Genomic DNA, 27,267 nt, shown 5'->3' on the forward strand with positions numbered 1-27,267 from the left:
CTCCCTCCTTCTGCAGCTCTCCTGCTGACTCTTCCATTGTATTCACAAGCGTGGTTAACACATGCTCTACCCCTTCACCAACTTCATCACGGTGAGGTGGGGGGTTCCCCCCTCACCACACACATAATACTTCATAAAATTACAATTGTTTTTCCCAGTAAATAAAGGGGTTTTCCCTTTCAATGTATTAGCAGAGCCAAACCCCTCTACCCACCCGAAATTAAGTGCAGCCAGAAATGGTTTTCTGTAATACCTCTGATACCACGCTTTAAAAATTAAAACCTACCAGTCTTCTTTTTCCCCAAGATGTAATTCATGCAAAGTTGCTATTTGTTTAAATAAGTTATAAAAGTTGATATCTCAGGCTAGAAGAAGCTGTAGTCTTGGTTATTCTTTAGTTGGCAGGCACTGTACATACATACCGGGTACAGACACATGCCAAATCTGCTTTGCATTGCTTTTTGCATTATACAATTCACAAATCTGACATCATTAAAGCAGTTAATTACCTTTGATGGAAGGCTGCAGTGAGGCCATCTACATTTATCAAACAAGCAGCTGGTTAAGATAATAAGTACGCTCCCCCCCACCCTGGTGCTCCCCAAAATGCTATTATCTGTCACACGTTGCTTCTCTGAAGTGGTGAGATTTGGTGCGCACATTAATGTGCAAATGTGTTGCCATAGGAACTGCAGCCTCCATTACACCTCAACGACACCATTCAGCAAAAGCCAAAACTAAAAATAACAACAACAACAAAAAAACCCTTAAAAATAAGATGAAAACAAACAAAACCAAAACCCCAAAAGGCAGCAAAGAGAAAGTCCAACGCACATGCGGAGTCTGGCCCAGGACTGCAGGTTACGCGTGGCTACGGAACAGCGCAGGAGATGCTCAGGTTTGATCTTAACTTCACACTATGGTACAATGGGGCTCAGTTCAGCCGGTCCGAGTCTGTGCTGGCTTAGGAAGGAGGGGGAGCTGGAGCGGAGTCGTGGTTACGGATGCACCTGGGGTCTCTCAGACATTTGGCAGAATGAGGCACATCCAAAAAAAGTGCAACACCAGTGCCGTGGTGGCAGTGCGATGTGTTTGAGTGCGTGCGCTTCCCTCTTCATGCATTGTAGCAAGCGGGTTGGGGCGGAGGGGCAGGTGCACCCCCCACCTTTTCTCTATTAACCAGTAGGTTACGGTAAGAGGAATGCATATTCTACTTACTGGTGCGTGAAATACTGAAAACTGCATTCAAGTAATATTTCTGCACTATTATGAATGCATCACTATGTTATCTTACACCTGGAAAAGGAGAGGACTATGTACACCAGAGCAGTTGTACTATTTTGCAGTAAGTTTCTGTGCTTTACAGAGGTACCTGGGAAGGAGAGGCCGCTGCTCCGTCCCGCTGGGTTGCAGGACTCCCAACACCACCACCTACAGCATGCGAGGAAGGGGCGCTGCTCGGCCGGCCCATCGAGCTGAACGGAGCAAACCAAAACGTGACGTGAGGGTACAAAAACTCTAACCCAAAATTGGCAAATCAATGGTGATGAGAAATAGAAGGATAATTTATTATTTTTGAAGGGGGAGGAAGGGGGGGAAAAAAATACTTTTTTGTTTTGTTTTGGTTGGTGGGGTTTTTTTTTTATTCTTCCCGCAGCTGCAGGCGGTAGCGGTGGTAGCGGACCTGGAAAAACATTCTCTCCAGTAAGGAGCGCGTCATCCCTGGCAGGGCGTAATGTTCGACGACACCCACGTGCTTGAAGCCCAAGGACTCGTAGAGCTTGTGGGCTGCCATCTTCACGGCCGTGGTTCCCAGCACGACGGAGGAGTAGTTGTTGAGCATGGCGAACTCCAGCACCTTGCGGCCCAGGGCCTTGGCGATGCCTTTGCCGCGGTAGTTGGAATCCACGGACATGCGCCGCAGCTCCACCGTGTTGTCCTCCTCGTTGCCCCGCGCTGCCACGATCCCCACCACATTGCCGTCCAGGACGGCAACCCAGAAGCAGGAGCCTGTGGGAGATAAAGCAGCACATGGAGTCACCCCCGACAGACAAGTGGCCATTGTCAAAGACACCTCTGGGAGCAGGGCCTGGGGTCCAAAATCACGTCACATCTGGGGACTAATGACCTCCATAAGAAAGGAAAAAACACTCTTCCCTGACAACGTGAAGGAAATGTTGTTTTCCCAAGGAAAATGCACAGGGGCTACAACCTCCTGTCAGGGAGTTGTAGAAAATGAGAAGGTCTCCCATGATCCTCCTTTTCTCCAGCCTGAACAGCCCCAGCTCCCTCAGATGCTCCTCACAGAACTTGCGCTCTAGACCCTTCACAAGCCTTGTTGCCCTTCTCTGGATGTGCTCCAACACCTCAGCATCATTGAGGGGCCCAGAACTGGACACAGTACTCCAGGTGTGGCCTGACCAGTTGCTTAATAACTCAAGAAGCCACTTTTCAATACAGCAGCCAATCATGGGCACTGAGAGGTCTCTTGCCCAGATGAAAAGCACTGACTTTCAGTGCTCTGGAGCAATATGTTTTCATCCAGAGGAAGAAGACCCCATGACAGGAGAAACCCCCGGTGCAGGCAATGGGCTTCTTCCCAGCTGCTAAGCAGAAGAGAACCTGACTTGGGCAGCAGCTCCATCTTCTGCACCAACCCTTCCTACTGCTCCAACCCAAATGCATGGCACACCTCTGTAAGACCTGAGTAATGCAGCCCAGGGGGGCAAGGGACCACCCCTCCTGAAAAACCAGGGGAAACATGAGTAAGACAACTCAGTACACTTTCTCACTGGAGGAGAGCAAAGCATGGGGTGGTGGGAGGCGCATTTGCAGCTGTAGTAGGAAAAGTGCACCTAGTGACTCCATGAAGCCATCCAAATGAGATGCCCCAGGTGTTGCCCTCTTCCCTGTGGCACAGTCCAGCTTCCAAGGAAAAGCTGGCTACAAACAAGGGGCAGGGAACCATCCCAGGTTCACCTCAGCACACTGGGCTCATCCTCACATTCAGAGGAATGTGCAGCTCCAGCAACACTCACTCTTGTTCCCACTGTGGGCAAGTCATCATGCTGCTGCTATCTAGGTCAACAGCTAATTTTTAAAACACCAGGGCCCATCTTGACCCATTTATCACGAGCAGTGGAGATGTCTCTGCTCCGCTGCCGCACTGACAGCGCGACTTGTTCCCCAGCGCTCGCTCGGATCTCACAACGTGATTTATTCAGACACGACCCCAGACGAACACCTACAAGCACTGAAATCAAGCAGCCACCCTCACTCTGCATACAAATTGCAGGGTGGAGATCTCACTGCTGGTCTTAAAGTGCTCATCACGTGGTGGCTGAGCCCAATTCACTCCCCAGCCCATCCATCACACCTCTGGCCATACGGCGAGCACACCAAACATAAGGGTCACAGTGATTCTCACCCTACATGCATGGCTACCACTCCTGTAGTGTAATTCCAAAAAGGAGGTTCAGGAATTTCCCCACACTTGGGGAGCTGGGGCTCCATTCCTGGGGCAGCCCCCAAAAATGCCCTGAAGCAGCCATCACCTGGTGTCCACCGGGCTGCAGCTGGTGGCACAGTTGTCACATCTCCGTCATCTAGCCCCATCCACAGCAACTCCTCCTGGAGCTGCTTCTTCAGCAAGTCTGCCTCATTTCCCCTCAAACCAGAGAAACAACCTGGGTTCCTCTCAACCCAAGATTACACAATTGCTTCCACGACTGCTTCCCACTTTTATTCCTTATTTTCTCCTCTCAGCAAGCACCTCTTCTCTGTGCCCACCAAACCTGAGAGGCTGCTAAAGCTCACTCAGCAACACTTCCCACATTTGTAAAATGGCACGTTTCTGGTACTTTGAGGCATTCTGAATATTTAAAACCCAAATTTGGACACATCCGCTACCACAGAGCCGCCAAACCTTTCACATTCCCAGCCCTCTGACCACCCTGTCCATACTCCCACCCCTGTCCATCCCAGCAGGGACTGGACCTGGTTACAAGCAGCATGACAGCAAATATGCACTCCTTGTTAGTTTTTGCTTACAATTCTAAAGCTTAATTATAATGATTTTGAGTTCAACACGAAAAGAAATAGTATCTGGCAAATGTCCCAGTGTGTTTTGTGCACACAACACTTATAATCAGCCACAGACAGGACACATCTGCTCAAACAATGAGAGTTGTATTCAGCTCTCCTTTACACAAGCACCATTAGTCCCCAAGACTTCTACCCTGCTGTCCTCCTTGTGTCTGTGTCTGCTCCAAGGATCACCAGCAGCCAGTTCCTTCAGGCTACTGAAGACACCTCAAGCTCCCAAAGGTGGGAACAAGGTCAGGAACAGCTTTCCCCCATGGGGCTGTCAAATCCCTCCTCCAAGCAGCTGCATTCCATTGGGATGGGGACTTGCCCCTGAAAGCTGTCCTGGGATCACCACAGGCTGCCAACCCTGGGCTGAGACTTCCTCTCCTCTGGGAAATCCCTCCAGTTCCACAGGAAGAAGGTCCTCAGACTGATTTTTACCCAGGCTCAACTAGATGACCTCTAAAGGTCCTTTCCAGCCCAAACTATCCTATCCTATGATTCTATGTTTTCCACAATGCCAGCCAGCTGCAGCTCCTCACCATACCCACTCTTCCAGCAGCACTTAACCCTGGAGCATGGTGGAAGCTGCCTGGAAAAAGCACCTGGCACTGCCACATCCCAGGGCTGGGAGAGGGTCTCCTCCTGACCTTTTCTGGGCTGAGGATATTGACTCAGAGCACAGCTTGTTTTTGCACTTTTTCATACCTAGGATGAAACAAAACTAACTTCATCTCAGCTGTCAGTAATGAGCAACAGCCTTGTTTGCAGGGCTATTATTAGCAGGAGCTGACGTTTTACTCTCTCACATGCTATCTGAAAATAATCACTGCTGCAAAGATAAACACAGACCCTGACAGCTACAACTCTCCCTGCCCTTCCAGATACTCATCTCATGGCAGCATCTCTACCTTTGCCTTCATCCTCACTTGCCTCCACCTTCTGCCAACCCATCATTGTGGTCACCCAAAGCCCTTCCTCCTCACTCCAGGATCTGTTCTTCATGGACATCTTCCATTTAACCACAGCTGCCCTGGGAACACCACTCTGAAGCACTGGAGGCACTTTCCAGAGGCCCCATCTGCTCCCAGCCAAACACCAAGCACTCCCTCCTGACTCCTTCTGGGCTGCCAAAAGTAAAAGTGAGGAGAAGCAGACATGGAAAACCCACTACCACCCTCCCTTAGCTCTCTCCTCTTCCTCAGCTTGCTGCCTCACCACACAATGTTGACATCAGGAGCTCACATCACAGACTAAAGATGCAATAAAGAAAGATTTGGGTTTTTTTACCATGAGGGTGGTGAGGCACTGGCACAGGCTGCCCACAGAAGCTGTGGCTGCCCCATCCCTGGCAGTGCTCAAGGCCAGGTTAGATGGGGCTCTGAGCAACCTGGTCTGATGGAAGATGTCCCTGCCCATGGCAGAGGGGTTGAAACAAGATGGTCCTGAAAGGTCTCTTCCAACCCAAACCATTCCATTAAAAAAACCACCTTGTGATGCACACACCTATGAAAAAAGGCACTAAATGGCTGTGATGTGCCTGCCAAGGAACACAATTTCAGCTTGCTCATGCTTCACAGGAAGGTCAGACATGGCTGCTCAGCTGATGGCATCCAGAGCCTGAAAGCACACAAGATGGCACTGTCTTTCTGCTCTAAATTTAAGGACGGTTCCCTTAAATTTAGAGGAAGACCAAAGAGGGTATTCTTCTAATCCATCTACCCAACTCCCACAGCACAGGGCTGCCTTCATAGTCCTGCTGACACACCACCCCAAGGATGTGACACCAAGGATGTCCCCAGAGTAGTGGCACCATGCTGGCCACGTATCTTCCCCTCCTGCCGAGGCTGCCATGGAATCCTCTGGCTGTGCCTGCAGCCTCCTCTCCCAGCCTTCGCCACTGCCATGAGCTGCACAGCTCTCCCCCACGCAGCCCATGAGGATGGATGGTGGGTGAAAATAAATTCATTTATTTTTGCTGCAAATTCTTCTACACCTTTTGATGAATAAAAGGCCGGTGGGTGGATGGGTGGAAAGACTGGAGCCAAAAGCAATAGCAGAGTAGTGCTAGAAGGGAGAGGGGACAGGGACAGCAGCCTTCCTCACCAGCATGAGTCCCACATGACTGACTATTGCAGGATCCAACAGCTTTCTTAAGCCTCAGCAGCCCCAGAATTGTGTTGCTCTGAAAAGGCAAAGCTCTGTCTTCCACATGCTTTTCAAATACATTGCTTTCTAGAAAATTCTAGCATTCCCACAAGAGCAAGCAAACCTTTGCTGCCTCAACACTTGTGTGCTCCCTAGTGCCAGCACCTGCACACTGAGGGGTGAGGGCTGAGGCAGGTAAAACCTATCCCTGTTTTCCTTAGGGCTGGGGAGAGGACACAGCAGATCCTGGGGCCACCACTGGCTGTTGGTGCTAATTTTGCATGGATGCATCCCTGTGGGAAGGAGTTTTCCTTGGAAGCTCAGCACAGGCAAGCATGGAAATCTTGCCCAGAGGCATGCCAGTCTTCTCTCCTTTTCTTCAGGGGTGGCACTGCTATCTGTGCAGCCAAGCTCTCATTAATTCTTAGAGGCTTATGCATGGAACATAATTTCTAGACAGACATGCAACTTCTTAAGAAAATATCCCTTCAAGCAGAGACTGTGACTTTCAATTCTGCTTTGGCATGTCACAACAACACAAATGTGAGCAATTTCCCTGCTGGCTCAAAGCTGTCACAGGTGATGTCCCTGGAGCATCATCCAGCAAAGGGACTGGCAGTTTCCATCACCACTGCTGGGAGCCCACCAGGACAGCACCAGCTCCTGTGCATCCTTACAGCAGAGGCAGGAAAGCACCCTGCACAGGGCAAACCCCTCTCCTACATTTTCCTCCAGGCTGTTATGAAGCGGCAAAGGGAAGGAAAAAAGTCCAAATACCAAAAAGCTCAAAATAATTTCTGTACTTCCCATAGGACAGGGTCTGCAATTGCCTGTGTTCCATGCTCTTAATATACCTGCACAAAGGCTTGCCAAAAGTGACAGGCTTGCTCATCCCAGAGATCCAAAAGCTCCCTGACTCCTCCCTGTGACCCCTGGCTGCACCACAGCCTGGTGTGACACCACCACACAGAAACACCTGCACAGAGGAGGCACAACATGCTGTCACATCATGGAGCTTCGAGTGCTTGCCCTTGCAGTCACTTGTTCAGCCTGCTGTGCCACCTTTTGGTGTGATTGTGGCCAGAGCAGCAGCTCTTTGTGCTAAGCAGGGGTGGCCCAAGCAGGGCAGTACAGAGGGAATCAGGACCCAGTGCAGAGCTGTTTTTACCTATTCACCAATAACCTGCTGAAAAGCCCCAAAGTTCAGTGTCTGGGCTCTCCTCCTGCCAGCACTATTCACATGCATCACTCTAACAGACAAGCTGGACATGGCAGCAAGTGGACAGAGTCCCTAGCCCAAAGCTGGCTGTGCTGTGGCTGTGTATTGCTGATGTTGCTTAAATTCCTGCCCTTTTATCCTGTCTGGGTCTTGAAGAAGGAGAAGAGGAATCACCCAGCACTCGAGGCAACACTCCCTCCTCCTTGCCCTTCATCCTTGGTGAAACACAGGGCAGAGCAGCCGAGTCACATCAGCATCAGGGGAGAAAGGAGGCTCTTTTGGGGACAGCCTGGCTGCTGGGACGTGAATGCTGCTGGCAGGAGGGCACAGACAGGGCACATCAGCTGCCACCCAGCCAGACACAGGCAGCCTGGGTGCAGCGACCAACCAAGGACAGGCAGCAGCTGTCCCTGTCACTGACTACAACTGCTCAGCTAGCCAGGATGGGGAGGGATTTCTCCCTGTGTTTATGAGGCATGCCATTATCCTATTATCCCTCGTTCCCTCCATCTTTCCCAAGTGTTGAGTTTCTCTCCTTTCCACCTTTCTAGTTTCCCTTGGCTTCAGGCAGGGCTGCATGACAGCTCCCACAAGTTCTGCTAGTAACTCTACACTTGACTTCAGTTAAAAGGCTTTCCTAGAAGGGTCCTACAAAATAATGGCATTTTAGTGTAGTTTATGGCTATGAAAACTGAGTGAGATGCAAGAGATCCTGACTCCAACACTCCTGACATCCATGAGCATCAGACAAGGCCCAGGTGTGGGGGAACAAAATATGTCAGGGACACAGGAATTATCCATGCATGAAATAAGAAATGCTGTGGGACACCTTCCTCCCCATAAATAAGCCCACATAATCTACCACTGCAGGACACATTGCCCTGTTATAAATAATTCCTGTCTGGAGAGCACAGGGCAGTGCATCTATATGCCAAGGGTGGGTGACATCCCTTAATTCATGGAGCATCTGGGCAGCAGGCAATGAGATCACCTACAAAGCATGAAAAGAGATGGATGGTTTGGTTCTGAGCAACCACTTCATCTACTTCTCCATCAACCTCCTTTTCCATCCTTGCTAGGTTTCACCTGTGTTGTTACCAAGGGCTGAAGGTACTTGCCACAAGCACAAGGCTCAGCCAAAGCCTCCGGAGTTGCAAGCAGCAGGGAAACAGTGGGATGACAGTGACATCCAGCATTCAGTCTGCAACACAGCCACAGGGCAGATCCATGGACATTTGCTACCAGAAACACTGTGACCCCAATCCAGCACAGCAGTGGGTCTCAAACTGCCCCGGGAGACAGGAGTGCAGAGTTGGCCTCTGAGCTGATAAACCTGAGCATGGAATGAGAGGCAGGGTGATGGGGTTTGGACTGCAGGAACTGCTGCCCTAAGCACCAGCGCAAGCCACAACCATATCTGCATTCAGAGTGGCATGTGCTGTACCATGCCAGGGCTGACAAGCCTGGAGCAGCAGCACATCTGCAAAGGTGATGGCCCCACTGCAGCTCTACATGCACCTGGGGGAGGAAAGGGCGGTGGGGTTGCAATTTAGAGTAACAGTATGAAAACTTTCATGGAGCTGGTGCAGCCCCAAAAGCACCCAGCTACTCCAACACAGGCATTCCATTTTGGGGTGCCAAGCCCCCAGAAAACCCCTAAGATGCTGATGGCTAGCTATAGCTTACTTTCACACTCATTTTGACAGGAAAAAAGAAAAACATTCTGCAGCAAAGGGACTTCAGGAAGTGGCTAGGTTTGGTCCTAAATAGCAACTCCTGGGGAGATAACCCAGCAGGCATTTCTAATCTTCTTAAAACCTTTGCTTTAAGCCTCACCCTGTTCCTGTGAAGCACCTTTCCAACAGCTCCTGCCCACGCACCTCACTCCCGGCAAGGCTTTGGAGCACCCAGCCCGGATCAATGCGAGCTGTCAGTGGCCCTGCCCCATGTCAGCACTTCACTGGTTGAGTCTACAAACATGCTGAAGTCCCCTGGGGCCCAGAGTGTCACCACGTGTGACAGCACCCGAGGGGGTGCTCAGCAAAGCCCCGGGAAGTGCTGGGCACTGGCAGGAGCAAGCTTTTGATGAGACAGCCAGAAACCCGGGCGATGCCGCAGATGGGATAAAGACAGCCCTTCCAGCACATTTCAGAGGCTGCTATATTAAGAAGTGTAACAGCAGGACTTTAAAAAATCTTCTATCAGGCTCTTTTTGCTGGCCATGCTGCACCTTGAAAAGCAAAGACTGTAACAAAGCCAGTGTATAACAACTGTTTAAGCAAAAGCTGCAGAAGCAGTTGTGGGGGATTAGGAGCAGCCTGGTTATCTGGACAGACGTAGCCTGGCCCATCTCTCTGCTGCTGAAAAGGATGACACAACACAGAGAAAGCAAAGACAAAACCACAGATGCAGCAACCAGGGTCTGTCTACCTGCTGCTGGGTCACCAGGGGGAAAGCACAGATTGAGGAACGAGGCAGCATCTGTGCTTCTGGCATGTGAGCAATTGTTATCGATCAGCAAGGAATTAAACAGCTTAAAGGAGCAGATAGAGACTGGGATGTGTGATTTTGGCTGGGCATTGTCCTCCAGGCTGGCTGGGTGATGAGTCCCAGTGCAATAGAGCTGGCTCAGCAGAACAGTCTGGTCTGCACAAACGGACAAAACCAGAAAAAAGTATTTAAACTTTTCAGGGTAGATGCTCCTTATGCATGAAAAATACACACTAAGCTAACTGCAGAGTCAAGCCTTAAGTAAACCTATGTCCCAGAAGTTAAAACTGTTTTTTAGTTAGAAGTTTTAAGGACAAAAGAAACCAAGCTCTTCTGCCTGCTTTGCTAGCCTTGGTTGTGCCAGCTCTGAAAGACTGATGTGACAATTAGCTCCTTGTTAGTGAAATTAGTTTACAAGATCAAATGTGCTGCTGGTTGTGTTTTGAGCCAGCTCCTTAAAAGGACATTGTTAAAGCTTGGTCTCCATCTCCTACATCAATCTTTCACTACATGGCTTTATTGCTTTCAAAAGGTACTGAATTTGCCTTGCAGCAATTTTCACTCCCAAACATTGAACAAACTGGGAAATCTACAATTATTGGATGTTCTAGAATTCATTACTTGGTGGCTGACTTTTACTTTATATGCTTTACTGTTAAAAGGGACTGAGCAATAACTATTGAATGGCTTTCTTTAGCTTAGCACTTGGCCAAGCCATAAATCAAACAGGGAAAATGGGCAGAATCAATCTGATTTGTACCATCCATCACTACTCTTCTGGTCTAAATTTAGCCAAGACTCCCTTTATTCAACAGAGTGCCTGTATCTACATAGGTACTGCACCAAATGCTTCACAGCAAAGGGAGAAACGAAGGTTCATTTACTTAAGGTTAAACAATAAACATAATTCTGAGCTGTACAAAGACTTCCAGGGGGTTTTATGCTGCTTTGAGGCCAACAACCTTTGAGATGAGTCACTTTTCAGGAGAGCCCCTCTTCTGCCAAAGACCACAGCTAAAGCCTACAGAGCTCACTGCAAACAACTGCTTTCAGTCAGGAGAAACTTAGGTAAGATGAATTGCAGCCAAGATGTAAGTTCAACCTTAGGATATGGCAGAATGATGCATCAGGACAGAATAACTCATCTGTACATGCAAATTCTTTAAATCAGAGTCAAAAACAAGGCTGAGAGGTGCCTCCCCTAAAAGGTAAAAAAGGGAGCAGCTAAGAATATTTCCATACTTAAAAAGTAGCAGAAAAAAACCAAACAAAAAAAAAAAAAAAAAAAAAAAAAAAAACCAAAAAAAAAAACCCACCCAGGAAAAGAAACCACAACAGACCAAGTCAAATAATGGGTATATATTCATTCATATATATATATATATACACACATAGGATATATTCAACCAAAACAAGCTGCACAGCATGTTTCAGTGCTTCTGAGCATGATGTTAGCCCCTGCCACATTCTTGCTGCCCTCAGAGTCTCTAAATGAGGACTTCCCTACCCCAGCAGCTGAGGAGTGGCAATGACAAGGCAATATTTGTGGTGCAGAAACACTGACCAGAAAAGTCCCAGATCCCAGGGTAGCCCCTCTGCTTTCCTTCCCAGGACAAACTGATCTGACAGACAGGGACTTGCACTTCACCAAACCCTGCACAGCCAAGAGAAGCAACCAGGACATCCTAACACCCACAATAAATATGGCTCTGCTGTACTCAGAGCCTTTCCTTCTGCCCATGGCAGTGGTTCCACAAGAATCCCTGACACAATGAATCAAACCTCCCTGACCTCCAGCTTTTCATAACCTATAGGAGTGAAACAGCAACCACAAGGAGTTATATTCTCTCTGAAACCACAGTGAAGAATTCATTACTCAATATTGAGGAAGACATCAGGAAAAAATAAGAGGTTTAGGGTGGAGATTTGGTAAAAAACTACAGGCTGAAGTCAGGTGGTAGATGGTTTGATGTCATTAAGTCTATTGCAAGCAATAAATATTTCCTATTTCTAGTGTAACACCTTGAAATGGTGCTGCACACACAATCTTTCCAGGGCACAGGAAACCAGCAAGGACATCAGTTATCATCAGCTGGGACAAACCCACCCTGTCACCAGCTGCCACACCCAGGTGAGCCCCTAAAATCCATTACAATGGATTGGGAAGAGATCAAGATGTGAGGAGTGAGCTCATCACCTCTGTCCTGCCCAGCTGCTCACCAAGGGCTCTCACTTGGATATTTCTCACTGGACCAACCCTCTCTGACCTGCATGAGCCCCCAAACACCTGGGCAAACCTATTCCCCTAACCTCTGGGGAAGGGGTATGTGACTAAACAGGGAAACTGGGAAAGAGAATCAACCTGGTCAGGAGAACCAGGCTTGGACACCCAAGCCCAGGCTTTCAGCATGCTCCCATCAAGGCAGCATGCAGAGGTGCTCATCCTATCATGGAAAGTGATGGGAAAAAACCAATTTCTGTCTGCAGCATGCCAAGAAACATGTCCTTTCCCTTGGAATGGGGTCTGATGTACTTCTGACATCCAAGGCTAGAGGCAGTAACAGGACTAATCCTACAGTTTGTAGCAAATCCAACTCCTGGCCCATATAAATAAATGAATAAATAACTACCAAACCTCTCTGGAAGTAAGCATTCTGAGTATTCTTGATGTGCTTTTAGCAGCATCACACTTCTAACACTGGAGGACTTCCTAGAGCAATGACCCTCTCCAATTGGGCACACCAATCAGCCCATCCCATTTGGGATGAGCAGGGAAGGAGGCCCTTTCCCCACCACACCCTAAGGTGTTCCCTAGTCCTTCTGGGGCTGGATCTGACCCACTCAGAGCTGCAGGCACCTCCTGGTATCTGCACCTTCCCACATCTTCAACCCAACCCCCACCAGGTGGGTGGTGACTTCCATGACCAGGCAGAGCCAGCAGACAGGGCTGGTACCACTGCTTTCTACTCTCACTGTGTTTGCAAAGCCTGGTTTGGGGAGATGCTGAGCCCCCCTGAGATGGTGTCAGAGGGTACTCAGCCCTTCTGAGGCAACTGGGACAGCCAGGGGCACTACTGCAATGAGAGCTGTCCTTGAAAATAAACACAGCAGGAGAAGGCAACCCACCATCCTTCAGGTACCCCCTTCCCCATGGGCACCCCACCCCACCTCCCACTGTAAATGAACACCTTTCTGGCCTGCAGCCCTCTTGCTTCTCCAGCCTCACTGTGAATATGTAACCCCTGGGGCTGCAATATTTACCCCTAACTCAGCCAAACAAGCCCTGGGGTGAGGCTGCTCCAGTGTACTGTGTGTACACACACTCACCTGTGTATGCCAAGGCAAAGGGCTCCCACTCCCACTCTGCTGCTGGAGCCTCTCACACAAGCAGAGCAAACACTGCCTCAGGACTTCACCTCCTTCTGCCACAGGTCACAGAATCCTACCAAGATTTGGGTTGGAAGGAACCTTAAAAATCATTTGGCTCCAATCCCCTGCCATAGGAAGGAATGTCTTTCAATAGAGCAGACCCCAGAAAAACCTCCCAGGCAGCTGGAGTCTTCATCACCACACACTGCTTCAACCCTTAACTCTCAGCAAACCAGTGGCAATGCCCCACATGAGGCCAGAGCTCTGCCATGGTGCAGAAAAAGCACACACCTGGATGGCCACTCTTGTGAAAGCCAACAGTTTTCTACGTGCCTCTCCCAGCACATCAAAGCCAATGTGCTTTGGGTATAGCTCTGCTGAGGTCCACTAGTCCAGACTCAAACCAGCACATCTATTTAACCTGGCAGCACAAGAAAATTCCACATCCATAAATACACAAACATCTGTCAGGCTGGGCACAGACAATGGATGTGTTGTGGATGATGCATTAACAGAAAATGAAAATTACATGTGTAACTCTCTACATCTCTAAAACTAAATAAGAAAAAAACCCTAACCTTTGCCACACATTCAGGCCAAAAAAGTCCCTACAGAAGTCTATTCCATACCTCCTGTGATAAGCACCTATCAGCTTGTTACACCTCACATTCTGTGAACCCCAGCCTCAATACCAGCCACAAGAGCTGGAGATTTGAAAGACATCTGTGAAGTGATGTACTGGAGTGAGTAGGTAACAGGTCATGTCTCACTCCATCAGGAACACACGTGGCAAATGAAGGGCAGGCTGCTCAGGGCTAGGGAAAGCAGACACCTTCATGCCTGCCCCCTCAGACTGAGGCTCATTCACAAAGGACCTGTGGAAAGGGGATCAACTTACAAATACAAACTGAATACAAACTGCACTACAGCAACCTGAGCCAGAAGATATTAAAATCCACACAAGACTGGGTAGAACTGCAGTATTTTAAGGATCTGTTGGATTGTCCTATCTACAAAGACAACACTAAACCTCCACACACAATGCCAGGATAGGGCAGGACGAATATATCCAAGGGCAGGTTCACAACTACAACTCCTTTTTCCAGTGCATCAGTATTCCCTAAAGCATCATAAATTCATCTTGCAGGCAGCTGACAGCACACACAGCAAACCCAAGGTTTACCACCTGTAACTATCAAAGAGGACTTGGACCTATACTGCCCCTAAGTATATGCTAAACTCCCAGCAAGAGGCAAGGGATTTAAGCCCATGATTAAGCTAAAGCAAATGCTCCACTGAATCTTTAAGCCAAACTGTCCCAAGAGTTCAGTCTCAGTCAATGTGGGGGGTTATGTGAAGATTTTTTTTTAGGATTTCACTGAAATCCTCTTTAGCTATTTGAGTTATCCATGAAAAATGTTCCCACTTCTTGAGAATCCTTGCAGATGCTTTGATGTTCCTCAGACTACTGATGGCTCAAAAAAAGCCCCATAAAACCCGATGATGGCTTATTCCCAGACAAGAATCACTGTCCAAGAGGCACAGCTTGATGTTATCCTCCGAACACTGACAGCTTCTGAAACCCCACCAGACATAAATTTTCAGAGACATTAAGTGACTCTAATTGACTTTACAAGCAGCAAAAGTTTGAAAAGGTGTTTTACAAATACCCATTTTAGACAGTTTGGATTTTAAAAAACAACACAACCCTCTCATTAGCATCTCTATTGTACAGTAACTTTTTCACTGCTTGCTTTCTCTCTTTTTTAACAAATCCCACAATAATAATGTAATTCCACCAAGGAGGACTTCATCAGGATGTTCAGCAGCCAGGTTTCTGCTGTGCTTTCATTGCTCTGCCTCTCACTAACCATCATCTGAATTAGCACTTGGAAATGGCAGGTGCTCCAAACCAGGCTGTTTTCAAAAGCTTCTCTTTGCAGTTCTACTATTTAACATTATTTTAAATTGGAAGACTACAGATTTAGGTCTTCCCTGGATTCCCACTAGAAGTGTTACACAGTGTTTCTGATGCTGTTCTCTAGATCCAGGGAGGATGAACAGATTTGGCACCTCCAAAAAAAGAACAAAAAACCCTGGTCTCAGAAAATGAAGTCGTTTGTGTTTTTTTTTCTTGCACACTCTGAATGCAATAAGGATTTTATATATCTTGTTAAAATGGGAAGGATTAGGCTTGTAAGAAAAGTTATAGGGGAAAAGATCAATCGATACACCTAGAAGTGATGTGGGTTAGATGCTCTGAAGAAGGTGTAAGAAATGTTGTTGCTGGCAGCTCATTTGCCTTTAGGTAAAATGTTCTCCCCCCAGCAGTGACATGTGGGTTTGTGCACTGTTTGCAGCTTAGCAGACACAAAATATCCTCGAGCTGCTGACCTCTATTTATTTTCTCATCTTTGTTATTCTCACACTTCTACCAAAAGATACTTGCAAGTATTTACTTGCACTCACCACACATCTGGACGAACTAAGAAGAGAAGAAAGTACATATACAATAAAATTAGGTAAAGGCACATAAATTGAAAAGTTTGATGGAAGGAAGGGGAAAATCAAAGATACAGAGGGATTCTGGGTAGGGGACCACCAACCATGGGAAATGCCAGAAGTGATGAGTAAAGCAAGAAGTAGATCAGACCAAAAATCGCGGGAGAATTCAACACAGGGATGGACAAGAGAGGTGAGCAGAACTCAAAGGAATGCAAATATTGCAGTTAGACCCAAGACTGAAATGTGGGATACTGAACTACTGTGCTAGGGGATGGAAGAGGGGTAAAAAAAATGGGAAAAAAAAAACCCTCAAGGAATCACTAATGATATCTGATACCTGTTAAAGTGAGCTTTGTGCAAGGTGCACATGACCAGACAGCTGGTCCAGCACCCCCATTTCAATTAGCAGCACCAGCACGGAGCCCAAGAGTTGCAAGGGTAAAAAGCAAACAAACTTGCACTGCTGATGCTGGCTTCCAAGTCAGGATTCAGCACACTGGCAAGGGAGAGTGGGAGCAGCTTGTATAGCAATTACTGGTGATTGAGGGTAAATCTCGGCAAGCAGCTTACTTAAAAATGCAGTTTTTGTCAATGCAAAACAATTCACACATTTGTCCTGAATCACCAAAGGTGGAAAATGAAAGGCAGAGGAAAGCCAGGCTGGCACAAATCCTGCACAGAGCTCAGCCCCCAGCACTGCTGGCCAGGACACAGGCACACAGCTCAGTGCTCCAAGGATCACATGGAAGGGATGCCCCAGCAGCCAGGACTTCAGAGATGGACCCCTCAACACCACTTCTTCAACTACTGCACCAGTATAAAATACCTAAATATGTAATTCAAACAGGGCCTGGGATGCCCGAAATGCCAGCACTGACTCAGTACAGATTTAACAGTGCCATGCAAAGCAGGACCTGCCTGAGGGGAACCAACACTTTACCATGTCATGGCTCTATCATGGTCAGCATTTCCTAGGTATGCACTTGGGTCTGACCTGTGCTTCTTAAGGAAAGCTCTAACAGCCAACTATTGTGTTTTGGGCTGAAAAAAGCATTACATCCCCCACTAAACACAGATCCTTGCTTCATCACATGAAAAAACAGAGAGGGAGTAGTAAATCAGCTTGCTTTGGACCAAAACTACCCTTCCTTCCTTTTACTTTCCAGTTCCTGAACTGAAAAATCATTTTCTCACAAAACCTGTTTTTCAGTTTTGCCACTTGGATGAGCCCTAGAAATAACACATGAATTTTAAGTGACAAATATGACTTGCTAGTTACAATTTCAAGCAGGACACGCTGTGGTGGGACTAATACCTTGCATTATTCCATTAGCATTTACACTGTTGCAAATCCCACTTTAAATAACAATATCTCATGTAGCCACTTAAAAATACAACTGTAATGCATGCTTCCCATTACCAATTTTGAAAGGTCTCCTTTCACTCCCAGAATCCCATTTTAAAGCAGAAGCCCAGCCTGGCACTAAGCCCTGGGAATCACAGGTGTACATTTCAGAACTATCCTGTAAGAAATAAATTTTTTTCCTTTTGAAAGAAACACTCTTCAAACAGTTATAGAAGACAATGAATGATACTGTACTGTGCTGTCATAAATTGTTAATTGATTGCTGGGGTCCAATGGGTCAATAGATGACTTAAAAGAATGGCTCAAAGCCATCTGTAACAGATACCACAGCTTGTACCTGGCTCTGACCAGACCACTATGAACAAATTTTTGAAGCATCCTTAATAAAGGACATGAGGCTTCTTGGCAATTGCAAGTGCCCCCCTTACTAAAACACAAAAACAAAAAAAGAAGGAAAAAAAAAACCCAAAAATCCCCACAAAACCCCCCTAAACCCTATTATTTGGTTACAAGGAATAAATATGTCAATAGAAACTAGGTAAGACATGCTGCTATCTTTGGATATTCTTTAAGACTCCTTTCATTAGCCACCTGTCAGGATAACAAAACGATGCCTCAGCTTTCCACAGAATGGAAAAAGAGAAAATCTAAAAATACACTTTGAAGCTCCCTGTTTTGCTGATGCAGAAAGTGACAACAAAGGCTCATACATCCCTCAGCTCATCACAGAACCAGATACCAGCAAAACACTCCAGGTCTCTCTTTTTGCTGTAGCCTGGAAGGGAACAGCACCAAGTATGTGATTATTTGTAACAGATCCCCAGCAGTGCATTACCAAAATAAAGCCAATACATCAGCAAACAACTCTGTGGGCTCCCAGAGTCCCCAAGGGGCTCACAGCCACCCCAAAAGTCATTCCCACCCTGAGAAGTTAAATATAACCTGCCTGAATCAAGATCTAAGCCTACAGAGGGAATTTCAGAAATCCACCCTGAAATTTGGGGAGATTTTGAATGCTCTACCTTCTTGAAAAATCAGGCCATGGATTTAGACTTTTACATAAAACCAGTTTTTTTTTCAATATATTTAGAGGTCTCTTCAAGTAGAGAGCAATCCTCCATGGCAATTTCTAAAGTATTAAGACCACTGGTGGTGCACACTGAGAGGCAGCAACATGACCACACTTGGGTAATCCTAGGAGGCTGAATATAATAAATAAATACAACGTGAGAATAAGATTTATCAGTTCATGTTCCTACATCCAAAATTCAGTGTCAAGAGGAGCTCAAAGCTTTGTACCTGTAAAACTCCTGCCACTAGTCAGATATCCAACACAGAGCCTAAATTTAGGCTATTATGAAACCTTAAACTGAAACACTTTTGGGCAATTGTTTTAAATTTTGGTCATTCCTAAGAAAGCAAGAGAAAAAAGAGCTGCCAAAACCCCTTTATAAGAGTAATAAATTTGCATTTAAACTTGTGAACAAAATTCTGGAGTCAGAACCCATTTTGGTTTATTCACTAAGACAGTCCTGAAAAAATATGCATACAGTCATGCCAGAAAACATTTAACACTGCAGAAAACATTAAAAAAATTACTCAAAGCTAGGAAAAAAACACAAAACACCTGATGTCCTTGACTCCTTCACGTTCCTAAATCCTAATGTGGTGTGTTTGCTGGTCTTGAGAAGTTAACTGCACCTAAAAAACTACTGATGTTCAATTTACACAACTGGTTACCTCCTCTACTGAAGATTAATGAGCAGCACTGGCATGTGCTGAGGATCTTCAACACCTGCAGGCTGAGCTCAGGTTCAGCAGCATCACATCCACCAGTCATGGCTACAGCTCAAACACTGAGTGATGGTCATGTACACGAGGGACTGGCTGTTTTAGAGAGAATGCTTGAACACATGGAGGGTGAAAAAAAGGTCATATTACTCTGCAAAATTTACTATAAAATCTATTTTCATCTAATTTTGACATGGGACTGTGCCAAACTTGTGGATCTAAAGGGAGAGCTATTTTTATGTTATGGGTATGCACATTGAGTAATGGATTTGTTGCATATGTTCCTGCTCCTGTGATAAATAAATCGGGAGGGGGGGAGGCTGCAGCTGCTTGCCCATAACCATGTTTATTCCACTGGCTGTGGATGACACAGCCCTGAATCTACAGACTGCTCCCCTCATCAGGCAACTCCAGTTTTCCTATGTGGGCCTTTCACCAAGAGCATTGCACTTCTACTCTGTACTACCTGAGCCCCCAGAAGTGGGGAAAAAAAGATTTTGTGAGGTGGAAAGACCCTGCAGACCCTCCAGTGGATTGAGCAGAGTGGGCCCACGTGGCTCAGCACTGCAAGGGACCCAAGCTGTGTCACATCCTGATCTAGCCCAGCTGTTATCAGCAGGGCTGCAGCACTGGGGCTCTGCTGCTGGGCCAGGACAGCCCTTGGCCAGCTCTGGGAATTCAGGTGGGGGCAGAGCTGGTGCCAGCAGCTCTTCACCTTGCTCACTGTGCCCATGCCTGCAGGACAGGGCTGCATCCAGATGGAAAAGCCAAGGCCCCAGCACAGCGAAATGAGACAGCCATGAGTGATGGAGTGCCAGTGTGAGAGGAGGTGGGTTTTGGGAGGCAATCCCACTCTTAAGACATTTTACATTACTCAAATAAAACCAAAACATTTCAGCCCACTAAAAATGCTGGATAAAGCCCATCCCTAACACCTGGAAACACGAGTTGTTTTTATCTTGCTTCCCAAAAAACTCTGCACTGGAGATGAGAGATGCCAAACCAGGCAGTTTCATGCTGCTAAGTTGTAGAAACCCAAAAGCAACAGTAGAAAAATCTCTGACTGTCTCCTTTGCAGGAAGTCAGCTTTGGAAACACTTCAACAAAATACTTCCCACTATAAAGTATATGGAAAGCCTGTAATCCTAATCTTCTAGGATCTCTCTGCTATGGAGGTCATGTCCCTGGAAGCACTCTCATGGAGCTGCAGAGAGATACCAGCAGTGATATTCTCACAGGACAGACTTTCCTCTGCTGAGGAGACCTAACCTCAGTTGCCAGCAGTGATAGGAAGCAGAGCTGGGGAACACCCAGGAGGAGATAAGGACACAGCCTCTCCCGTGGCTTTCCCAGCCCCACACAGAACTGCTCACCACCCTACCCCACTGGGGGAAAGGCAAGCATGAAAACCCCAACACAGGACAGGCAGCTCAGGGGGCTTGGCAGATACACGAGGTCAGGGCACGGCATAAGCCAGCAAGAAATGCTGCAGATAGGGATGCTTCAGATTCCAGCTGCCCCTTGGGCACCAGGAGTGGGGCAGGGCTCTCCAAAAACACATTCCTCCACTGAGAAGCAGCAGCCCCGAGCCCTCTCTGGCTCAGGTAACTGAGCAGTTTCATTGCAAAGCAAGAGCTGCTCTATTCTTCCCCAACAATGTTATCACTCGGCAGCTTCACTCCTGCTTATCTAGCAGCTTGAGCATTATCCAGAATGTGGAAGAACTGGGCTCTGTGGCTGCCCCTCTGCCCCGGGGCTCAGTGGGGAGAAACACCCTCCCCACCCCCTCTGTGTGTCTTTGGAAGAGTTTAGGCATGGCAGAGCAACCGCAGCTCCAGGGCTGAGGATCTCCTCCCAAGGTAGACCCTGTATTTTCCCTGCACCCCAAAAGTCACTGGTGCTCACCTCCGAGCCTCCCAAGGCTCAGCACTTATGGAGCAGAGGTAGCAGGTGCCACAGGACTCACAAACAGCTGTTCACCGTGCAAACATCGTGCCAGAGGGAAAAAACCCACTGCCAAATGGCCTGATGCAAGACACAAATACCCACTTGTTACCCAGACAGACACCTCACAGCAGGTGAGGGAAACCTCAAAAGGTGGAGGCAGCAAACAGGATCTCACCTGATCACAACCCAGCTCTGGACCTGCCTAACTGGTGTTCTTCTGGCAGAAGGGCATGATCCCAGAACCTCTGCCAAGAAGGGCAGGACATCCCCCTTTGGGCTCAGCTGAGGAATGTGCCACCCAAGAGCAGCAGAAACTGACCCCTATAGAGCCATCCCCCTGCAGTCCCTCTTCCAGGGCCCTGTGCCGCAGGGAGGCCAGGATATCCCTGCAGGCTCCTCCCGTGCACTGTCACACACAGGGGACAAAGGGCAGCAGCACAGGAAGGCTCTGCTCACCCTGGATGGAGGCAGGAGAGCAAAGCACCATCCCCTCCCTGCCTGGAGCACCCAGAGGTGTCTGGCTGCCCACGGAGCAGGGCTGGAGCTGTGCAGCTGCCACAGCCCTCGGCACGGGTGGCTCTGTGACCCAGCACCTGCAGCAGCACTGCAGCTTCAGCTGCTGCATCACCAGGGCACCAACACCCCCCAGGTGCTGCAGCCTCAGCTCCCCAGGGTGTCCCCTCTGTGCTGTCTGTCTGTCCAGCCTCCCCTGCAGCACTGGGCACTGTGATGCAGCCACCAAGCTTGTCACCAACTCCAAAACCTGACACAGCCCAGCTGCCACCACCACGGGGTCTTTGCAGGACCGGGTCAGGTATGCACACACCTCAGCAAACCCTGCCAGGACAGCCACAGCAACTCGATGAACAACCACAGACACAAGGAAATTCATAAATTCGTCAGCCAAAGCTCCAGTCCCTGTCGCTTTGGGGAACAGCAGTTTTGCATGGGACACAAGGAGTCTTGGTTTCCATAAGCTCTCCAGCTGAGACCTCAGCCTCACAAGAATCTCTCTAACACACCAACCACTGCAAAAAAATATACAACACAACCAACTGGGACAGAAGCTTAAAGAGACACTGTAAAATTGATTAGTCATCAAAATCATCAGACCATAAAAGATGCTCCAGCTGTGCTCATCTTTTTTTTTTGTGTAGATAAATGCTAGAGGCAGGGCTCTATTTAAAATTAATTCCTTTTTTTTTGTTGGTTTTGGTTGGGGTTTTTTCTGTTTACTAGAGCTTGTTACTCTGGTTGACAATTAAGCCCATTATCCAATTCCTTTCTTTTTTGCCATTCCACTAGTCTTTTTTCATAGCCTTTGAAAAAGGAAAAAAAAAAAAGAAGGTAAATTCCAATAAGTGCTATTTTAAAATGAAAAATGTGAATTTACAAAGAGCTCAGGAAGGTGTTTGAACCATTCAACCTTCTGTTTTAAGACCCCAGCAAGCACAACACAAACAATTCCTTTCATATTGAAAGCAATTTCAAGTCACACTGCTGTGTACAAGCTCCAAGTTAAGCACTGGCCCAAATATTCTGCCAGACCCTTGGCATAAGTGTAGGAGGGCAATAGAAAACAAAGATTTGAATTTTGGCTAGTGTACTTCTGCAAAATCACTGTCAGCACATATTTTTCAGTTCATACAAAATCCAGCAGAGGAAAATTCAAACAATAACTAACTTGAAGAGGTTCAAAAAAGCTACTGAAGAAAAGCCCTAATATGGTGCAACTCATGGAATTGTTCAACACTAATCATTAACCTGGGTGCTCACAGTATCCCACAGCAAACTTGGTCCTTTTGGCTTGGTTATAAACTGACCCACATGTTCTGTGGATGCTTTCACAATACCACCAAGAATAATCCATTTTAATAGTTAAAATACCCCCTCACTGTAGATGCCTGCCTCACCAGAAGCTATTTGCTGTAGATACTCACTACAACACTACTCCCCAGCTCTAGGCACCACACAGAGCTGGCTGCAAACAACGGGTTTTTGTGCCTGGGTATCTTGGATTCCAAGGGCAAAAACCTCAGCAAAGCCTCAACCAACATCTTTATCCATGTCCCACTTCTACCTTTGCATTCATCACCCTGAGAAACAGGAATTCATGACCCCACCACAAAAAAACTCTCTCTTTTTTCCGTGCTGAGAAAAAAATATATTGAAGGAGGAAAACATGGATTCTCTAGAGAAGGAGCAGCAAGCTGCCTGGTCATATTCCCAGGCCAAGCTGCAGTTATATATCAGGTTGGGTTTAACTTGTCTGGTCAAGCTCTGGCCACCTCCAGCCTCTCTGGGACCCTGTCCCCACATCCCATTGCTCTTAACACCTCACCGAGAAAGCTCTCACAAATATCTCAGCTGCCACAATACAACAAGCCCTTCTCATTCCCACTGCAATAATTTCTGCCTGAGTGCTAATTTGTAAACTAGGCAAATAAAAGACAAACTTGGGGCTTGAATTTGTTTTATTGCCATTGTTGTGCCCTTTGGGTGGGACGGGCAATGCCAGTGGGGCACATTGCTGCCTTCCTCTGGATGTTCAGCCAGCCAGCCTTCAAAGTGCACAAAACTCTGGCATTTTCTAGGATAACTGTGTTTATCCTGCAGTCCTACAGAAAAAAAAAAAATCCACCAACTGCATTTTTGGAGGAAACAGGAGCAAACCACTGGATTCATGCCTTGTGGCCAGCTACACCAAATAGCACCACATGGATTTATGGCACACAGCGCTGGTTCCAATGCACAGACACCCTTCTCCATACCCCAAAGCCTCCCTGGTCCCTTTTCCCAACACCATTATCATCAAGAACTTTTAACAAGCACCAACAATCCCATAAATCTGCTTTTTATGCCATGGCAGAAGCCTAATTAGATGATTAAATTCTGTCAAAAATTAAAGCCCACACATTTGCTCTAAAATTGCAATTAGCTCTTTCAGGTACCAAATAAAAGCAATGCTAACATTTCAAAGACATTTTGGCAACACAGCTGAACTAAATTACATTACTGACCCTAAACAAATTGAGGGCATTACTTTGAGTCTCTTTCCCTTATTTTCTGTGTCTGCAAGTGTTATAAACACAGGCACTGTGATCCCTCTCAGTTGTGACCACGCAAGCCCTGAGCATTAACAAGCGAAGCAGCTCACCTATTAACTCCATGTCACACATTCTTATTCTACTGGAATCTTCTGCTCTTTTCTCCAGCATAATACTTTGCTGGGCCTCACTACAGAGGTGCAGAAATGTTTTGCTATGAACCCTTTGATTTCTGTGACACCACCTTTAATGAAGATTGAGCTTTTTTCAATATACATCACACATCACTTAATTTTACAAAAACACTCTCTGTAAATGAAACACACTCTGTGTGTAAGATGGGACAAGATATAAGATATGCACTATGTATAGATATAAGATATATCTGTACAAGATATACACTATGATGGGAAGAGACAGCTAAATTAAGCTAGTTAACGATTTTCATAAGAGGAGCAACACTTTAGCAAAATGTAACACTGCATATTAGAAGGAAGGGAAGGCTTGTGGTTACTACACTTCCTAGCAGTTCTCTAGAAGTGCCCAGGGAAAGGTTTGTCCCACCTGGGGAACATGAATGATACAGCAAATGATACAGCAAAAACATGGTCATGTGGAAAAATAACACAGCAGGTACCCAAGAAGAGAGCAGGTACCCCAAGAAGATGGAACTCAGGTGGGATACCATCCTTGCCTTGCTTTTCCAGCTCACCACTAGCACTCTGTGACCACCAAAAGCAAACCTCAAACCCCAACTGACTGCCCAGGCATCCCCCTGCCCTTGTCCTCAGTATGGTTGTGTGCCTACAAAAAGGGAAATAGCACCTGACAGGTCATAAAAAAAAAAGGGTCTTTAGAACCTAAGTCGTCTTTTACAGCTTAACAAGGTATCATCATCATTAGATACTGTATTTTTAATTATATGCATATATGGAACAAAGGGATGAACCCAGATCAGGGCAAGCTTATGTGGCAGCAGCCCTTTACATACCTGATCCAAGCCTCCTCCAAAACACCAGCATTAAGGAATGTTCTTGAATGACATGGGAAAATGGGCTCAATAGCTACAATGGGCTCCTCTGAGCATTTGGGCTAAAAGGCCTCTTCATCTCCCTCTCCTCCTGCAGTCAGAGCTAATACCAAATGCATGGAGCAAAAAACCACCGAGCTGAGGATGTAAGGGCTAGGGTGGGCCCAGGCTGCAGGGAATGACCCACATCCTCCAGAATAACATCCTCCAGCCTCAGTGTCCCCAGGCACCTCAGTCCAGCCCTCGGGGCGGCTGTGGGACCCAGCAGCACAGCGCTCCAGGGGTGGACAGAGCCTGCCTGGGATGACTAGGCACTTGGGGGAGGGGGAGTAATGAAAAAAAAAAATTTAAAGAAACCAAAATCAGCAAAAAAAAACCCCAAACCAAAGCCAGAGATGGCTTTGTGCCTGGTGTGGCTAAAGAGCTGCATTCTGGCGACTTTTGAGCTTGCTCAGTGCTGCTGACAGGAGGAAAAGGCGCCAGCAGCAGGGAGCAGCCATGTTCCCCAGCAGGCTGGGGGAGGAAGGCTCCCTCGGGGAATTCGTACTCACCTGGCGGTTTCATGTAATATTGCTCAATATCGGACATGTCCGTGTGCAGCGCACAATCGAGATAGTGCAGGATAACTTTTCTACTGAAGTAGTACCTCATGCCCATCAGAAAGATGGGCAAACAGCAGGTCAGCAGGAAGGACTTGGTCACAACAAAGCACATTACTATGGAGATAAGGAAGAGAAATAAACGACACCTGTCAGAAAAGAGAATTTAGTGTTGATTTCGGAATACAAACTCATTATAAAAATAAATCAACAAAACAAGCACAGTCAAAATATACATTTGCAGTACACACACAGTTCACGTTCTCGAGATTATCGTGTTAAGGGACGGCGTATCGCGACGAGACAACCCGGAGAAGTTTACGAGGTCCTGAAGGAGCCGGTGGGGAGGATGCCGCCGCGCCACGCCGGGGCCCACCGAGCCCCTCCGGAGCGGGGCCGTGGGCACCCCCAGAGCCCCGCACGCCCCCGGCCCCTCCGCTGTCCCCGACGAGGCCGGAACGCGGCCGGGTGGAGGAGCCGCGCTGCGGGCACCGCTCCGCAGCCATGTGTTCGGCACTGCGGCACTGCTATTTCCATCAGCACCGACTCTCCGGGCAGCCACCCTGCCCGTCCCCATCCTGGGGCGCTTCCGCGAGTGCCTCTGAGCCGGCGGCTCTCTCGGCACGGCCCAGAGCCACCGGCTGCGTCCCCCAGCTCCCCAGCGCCTGCCGGGGGCCCCCTCAGCGTGGGATCCCGTCCGCCGCGGTGTCTGGGACACGGGGTGCGACCAGCCTGCACCCACCGGGGACAGGAGACCACCCCAAAGCCCTCTCGGGGCGGGGGGCGCGCGTTATTAATTATTCCCGCGGGGAGAGGACACCTTGCAAGCGCTATTTTTAACTCGGGGAGGTGCGGTGACCCCGCGGCTCGGTGCGGCTGCAGGGGTACCCCCTCCCCACGCCGGGGGCGAATGGGGGCCGCTCACCGGCGGGCCCGGCTGTCTCCAAGCAACGCCGGCACGCCGTGCCCCCCTCGCCGGGCTGCGCGGGGGCGGCCGGTGGGCTCCGGCTCCGCTCCCCTCCGCGCACCCCCGAGCCCTGTAATAACCACAATGACCGATGTGCCCTCACCCCCGCCGCGACCTCCCCTGCACGGCTGCCCGCCCTTCCACCCGCGAGGGTCGCGCATCCCCGGCGGCGCCAGGCTCCCCCTCCCAGCCCGCCTGGCCCCGCCGCAGCGCTGCGGCTCCGCGGCCGCCCCGCACGATGCTGCGGCGCTGCCCGGCCGCACCGCGCCCGCGGGTCCCGCCGCCTCCCGCCTCTCCGACCATTTTGTGAAGACCCGCGGCGGCGAATAGGCCCGGCGCCCCCCGCCCCAAAAGGGAGCGGATACTCACCCGCCAGCAGCCCGTAGAGCAGCTGAGTGAGGGGCTGCTGCTTCAGCCCCCTGAACGCCGTGTTGGGGATTCGCTCCATGATCCCCTCGTAAAAGATGCGGCGCACCACCTCCTGTTCAGAGGGGTGGAATTCGCGGATATAGACATTGTCGCGCCTGGGGTCTTCTTTTGGTGGGGTGAGGGGAGGTGGGGGTGAGGGAGGGGAGCCCGCCAAAGAGGGCCACATCTGGGAGGAGGAAACAATGATCGTGTCTTTTTTGGATCCCGGGATTGATTCATGATCTTCCGCCACAATCTTGGTCTCACAAACCATCTTGGGAGACAGACAATGCAT

General features: G+C 48.3%; 1 protein-coding gene across 1 annotated transcript; it reads right to left on the bottom strand.

The window, feature by feature from the left end:
- NAT8L (N-acetyltransferase 8 like) lies at positions 1-27,267 on the bottom strand. Its single transcript, XM_058804120.1, has 3 exons — positions 26,934-27,267; positions 25,550-25,714; positions 1-2,010 (listed from the first exon to the last, which is right to left on the bottom strand). The coding sequence occupies exons 1-3, from the start codon at positions 27,265-27,267 to the stop codon at positions 1,643-1,645; spliced, it is 867 nt and encodes a 288-aa protein (XP_058660103.1). The 3' UTR covers positions 1-1,642.

Source organism: Ammospiza caudacuta, chromosome 4, assembly GCF_027887145.1.
Source record: "Ammospiza caudacuta isolate bAmmCau1 chromosome 4, bAmmCau1.pri, whole genome shotgun sequence".
In the NCBI taxonomy this organism is placed as follows: Eukaryota; Metazoa; Chordata; class Aves; order Passeriformes; family Passerellidae; genus Ammospiza; species Ammospiza caudacuta.

Bases quoted from the DNA above. Each gene is read 5' to 3' on its own strand.
- NAT8L (XM_058804120.1), bottom strand. From the start codon at position 27,267: ATGCATTGTCTGTCTCCCAAGATGGTTTGTGAGACCAAGATTGTGGCG. The intron at 25,715-26,933 runs GTGAGTATCCGC...TTATCTCCATAG, and splicing joins GCTCTACGGGCTGCTGGCGG to TAATGTGCTTTGTTGTGACC. The intron at 2,011-25,549 runs GTGAGTACGAAT...TATCTCCCACAG, and splicing joins ATATTACATGAAACCGCCAG to GCTCCTGCTTCTGGGTTGCC.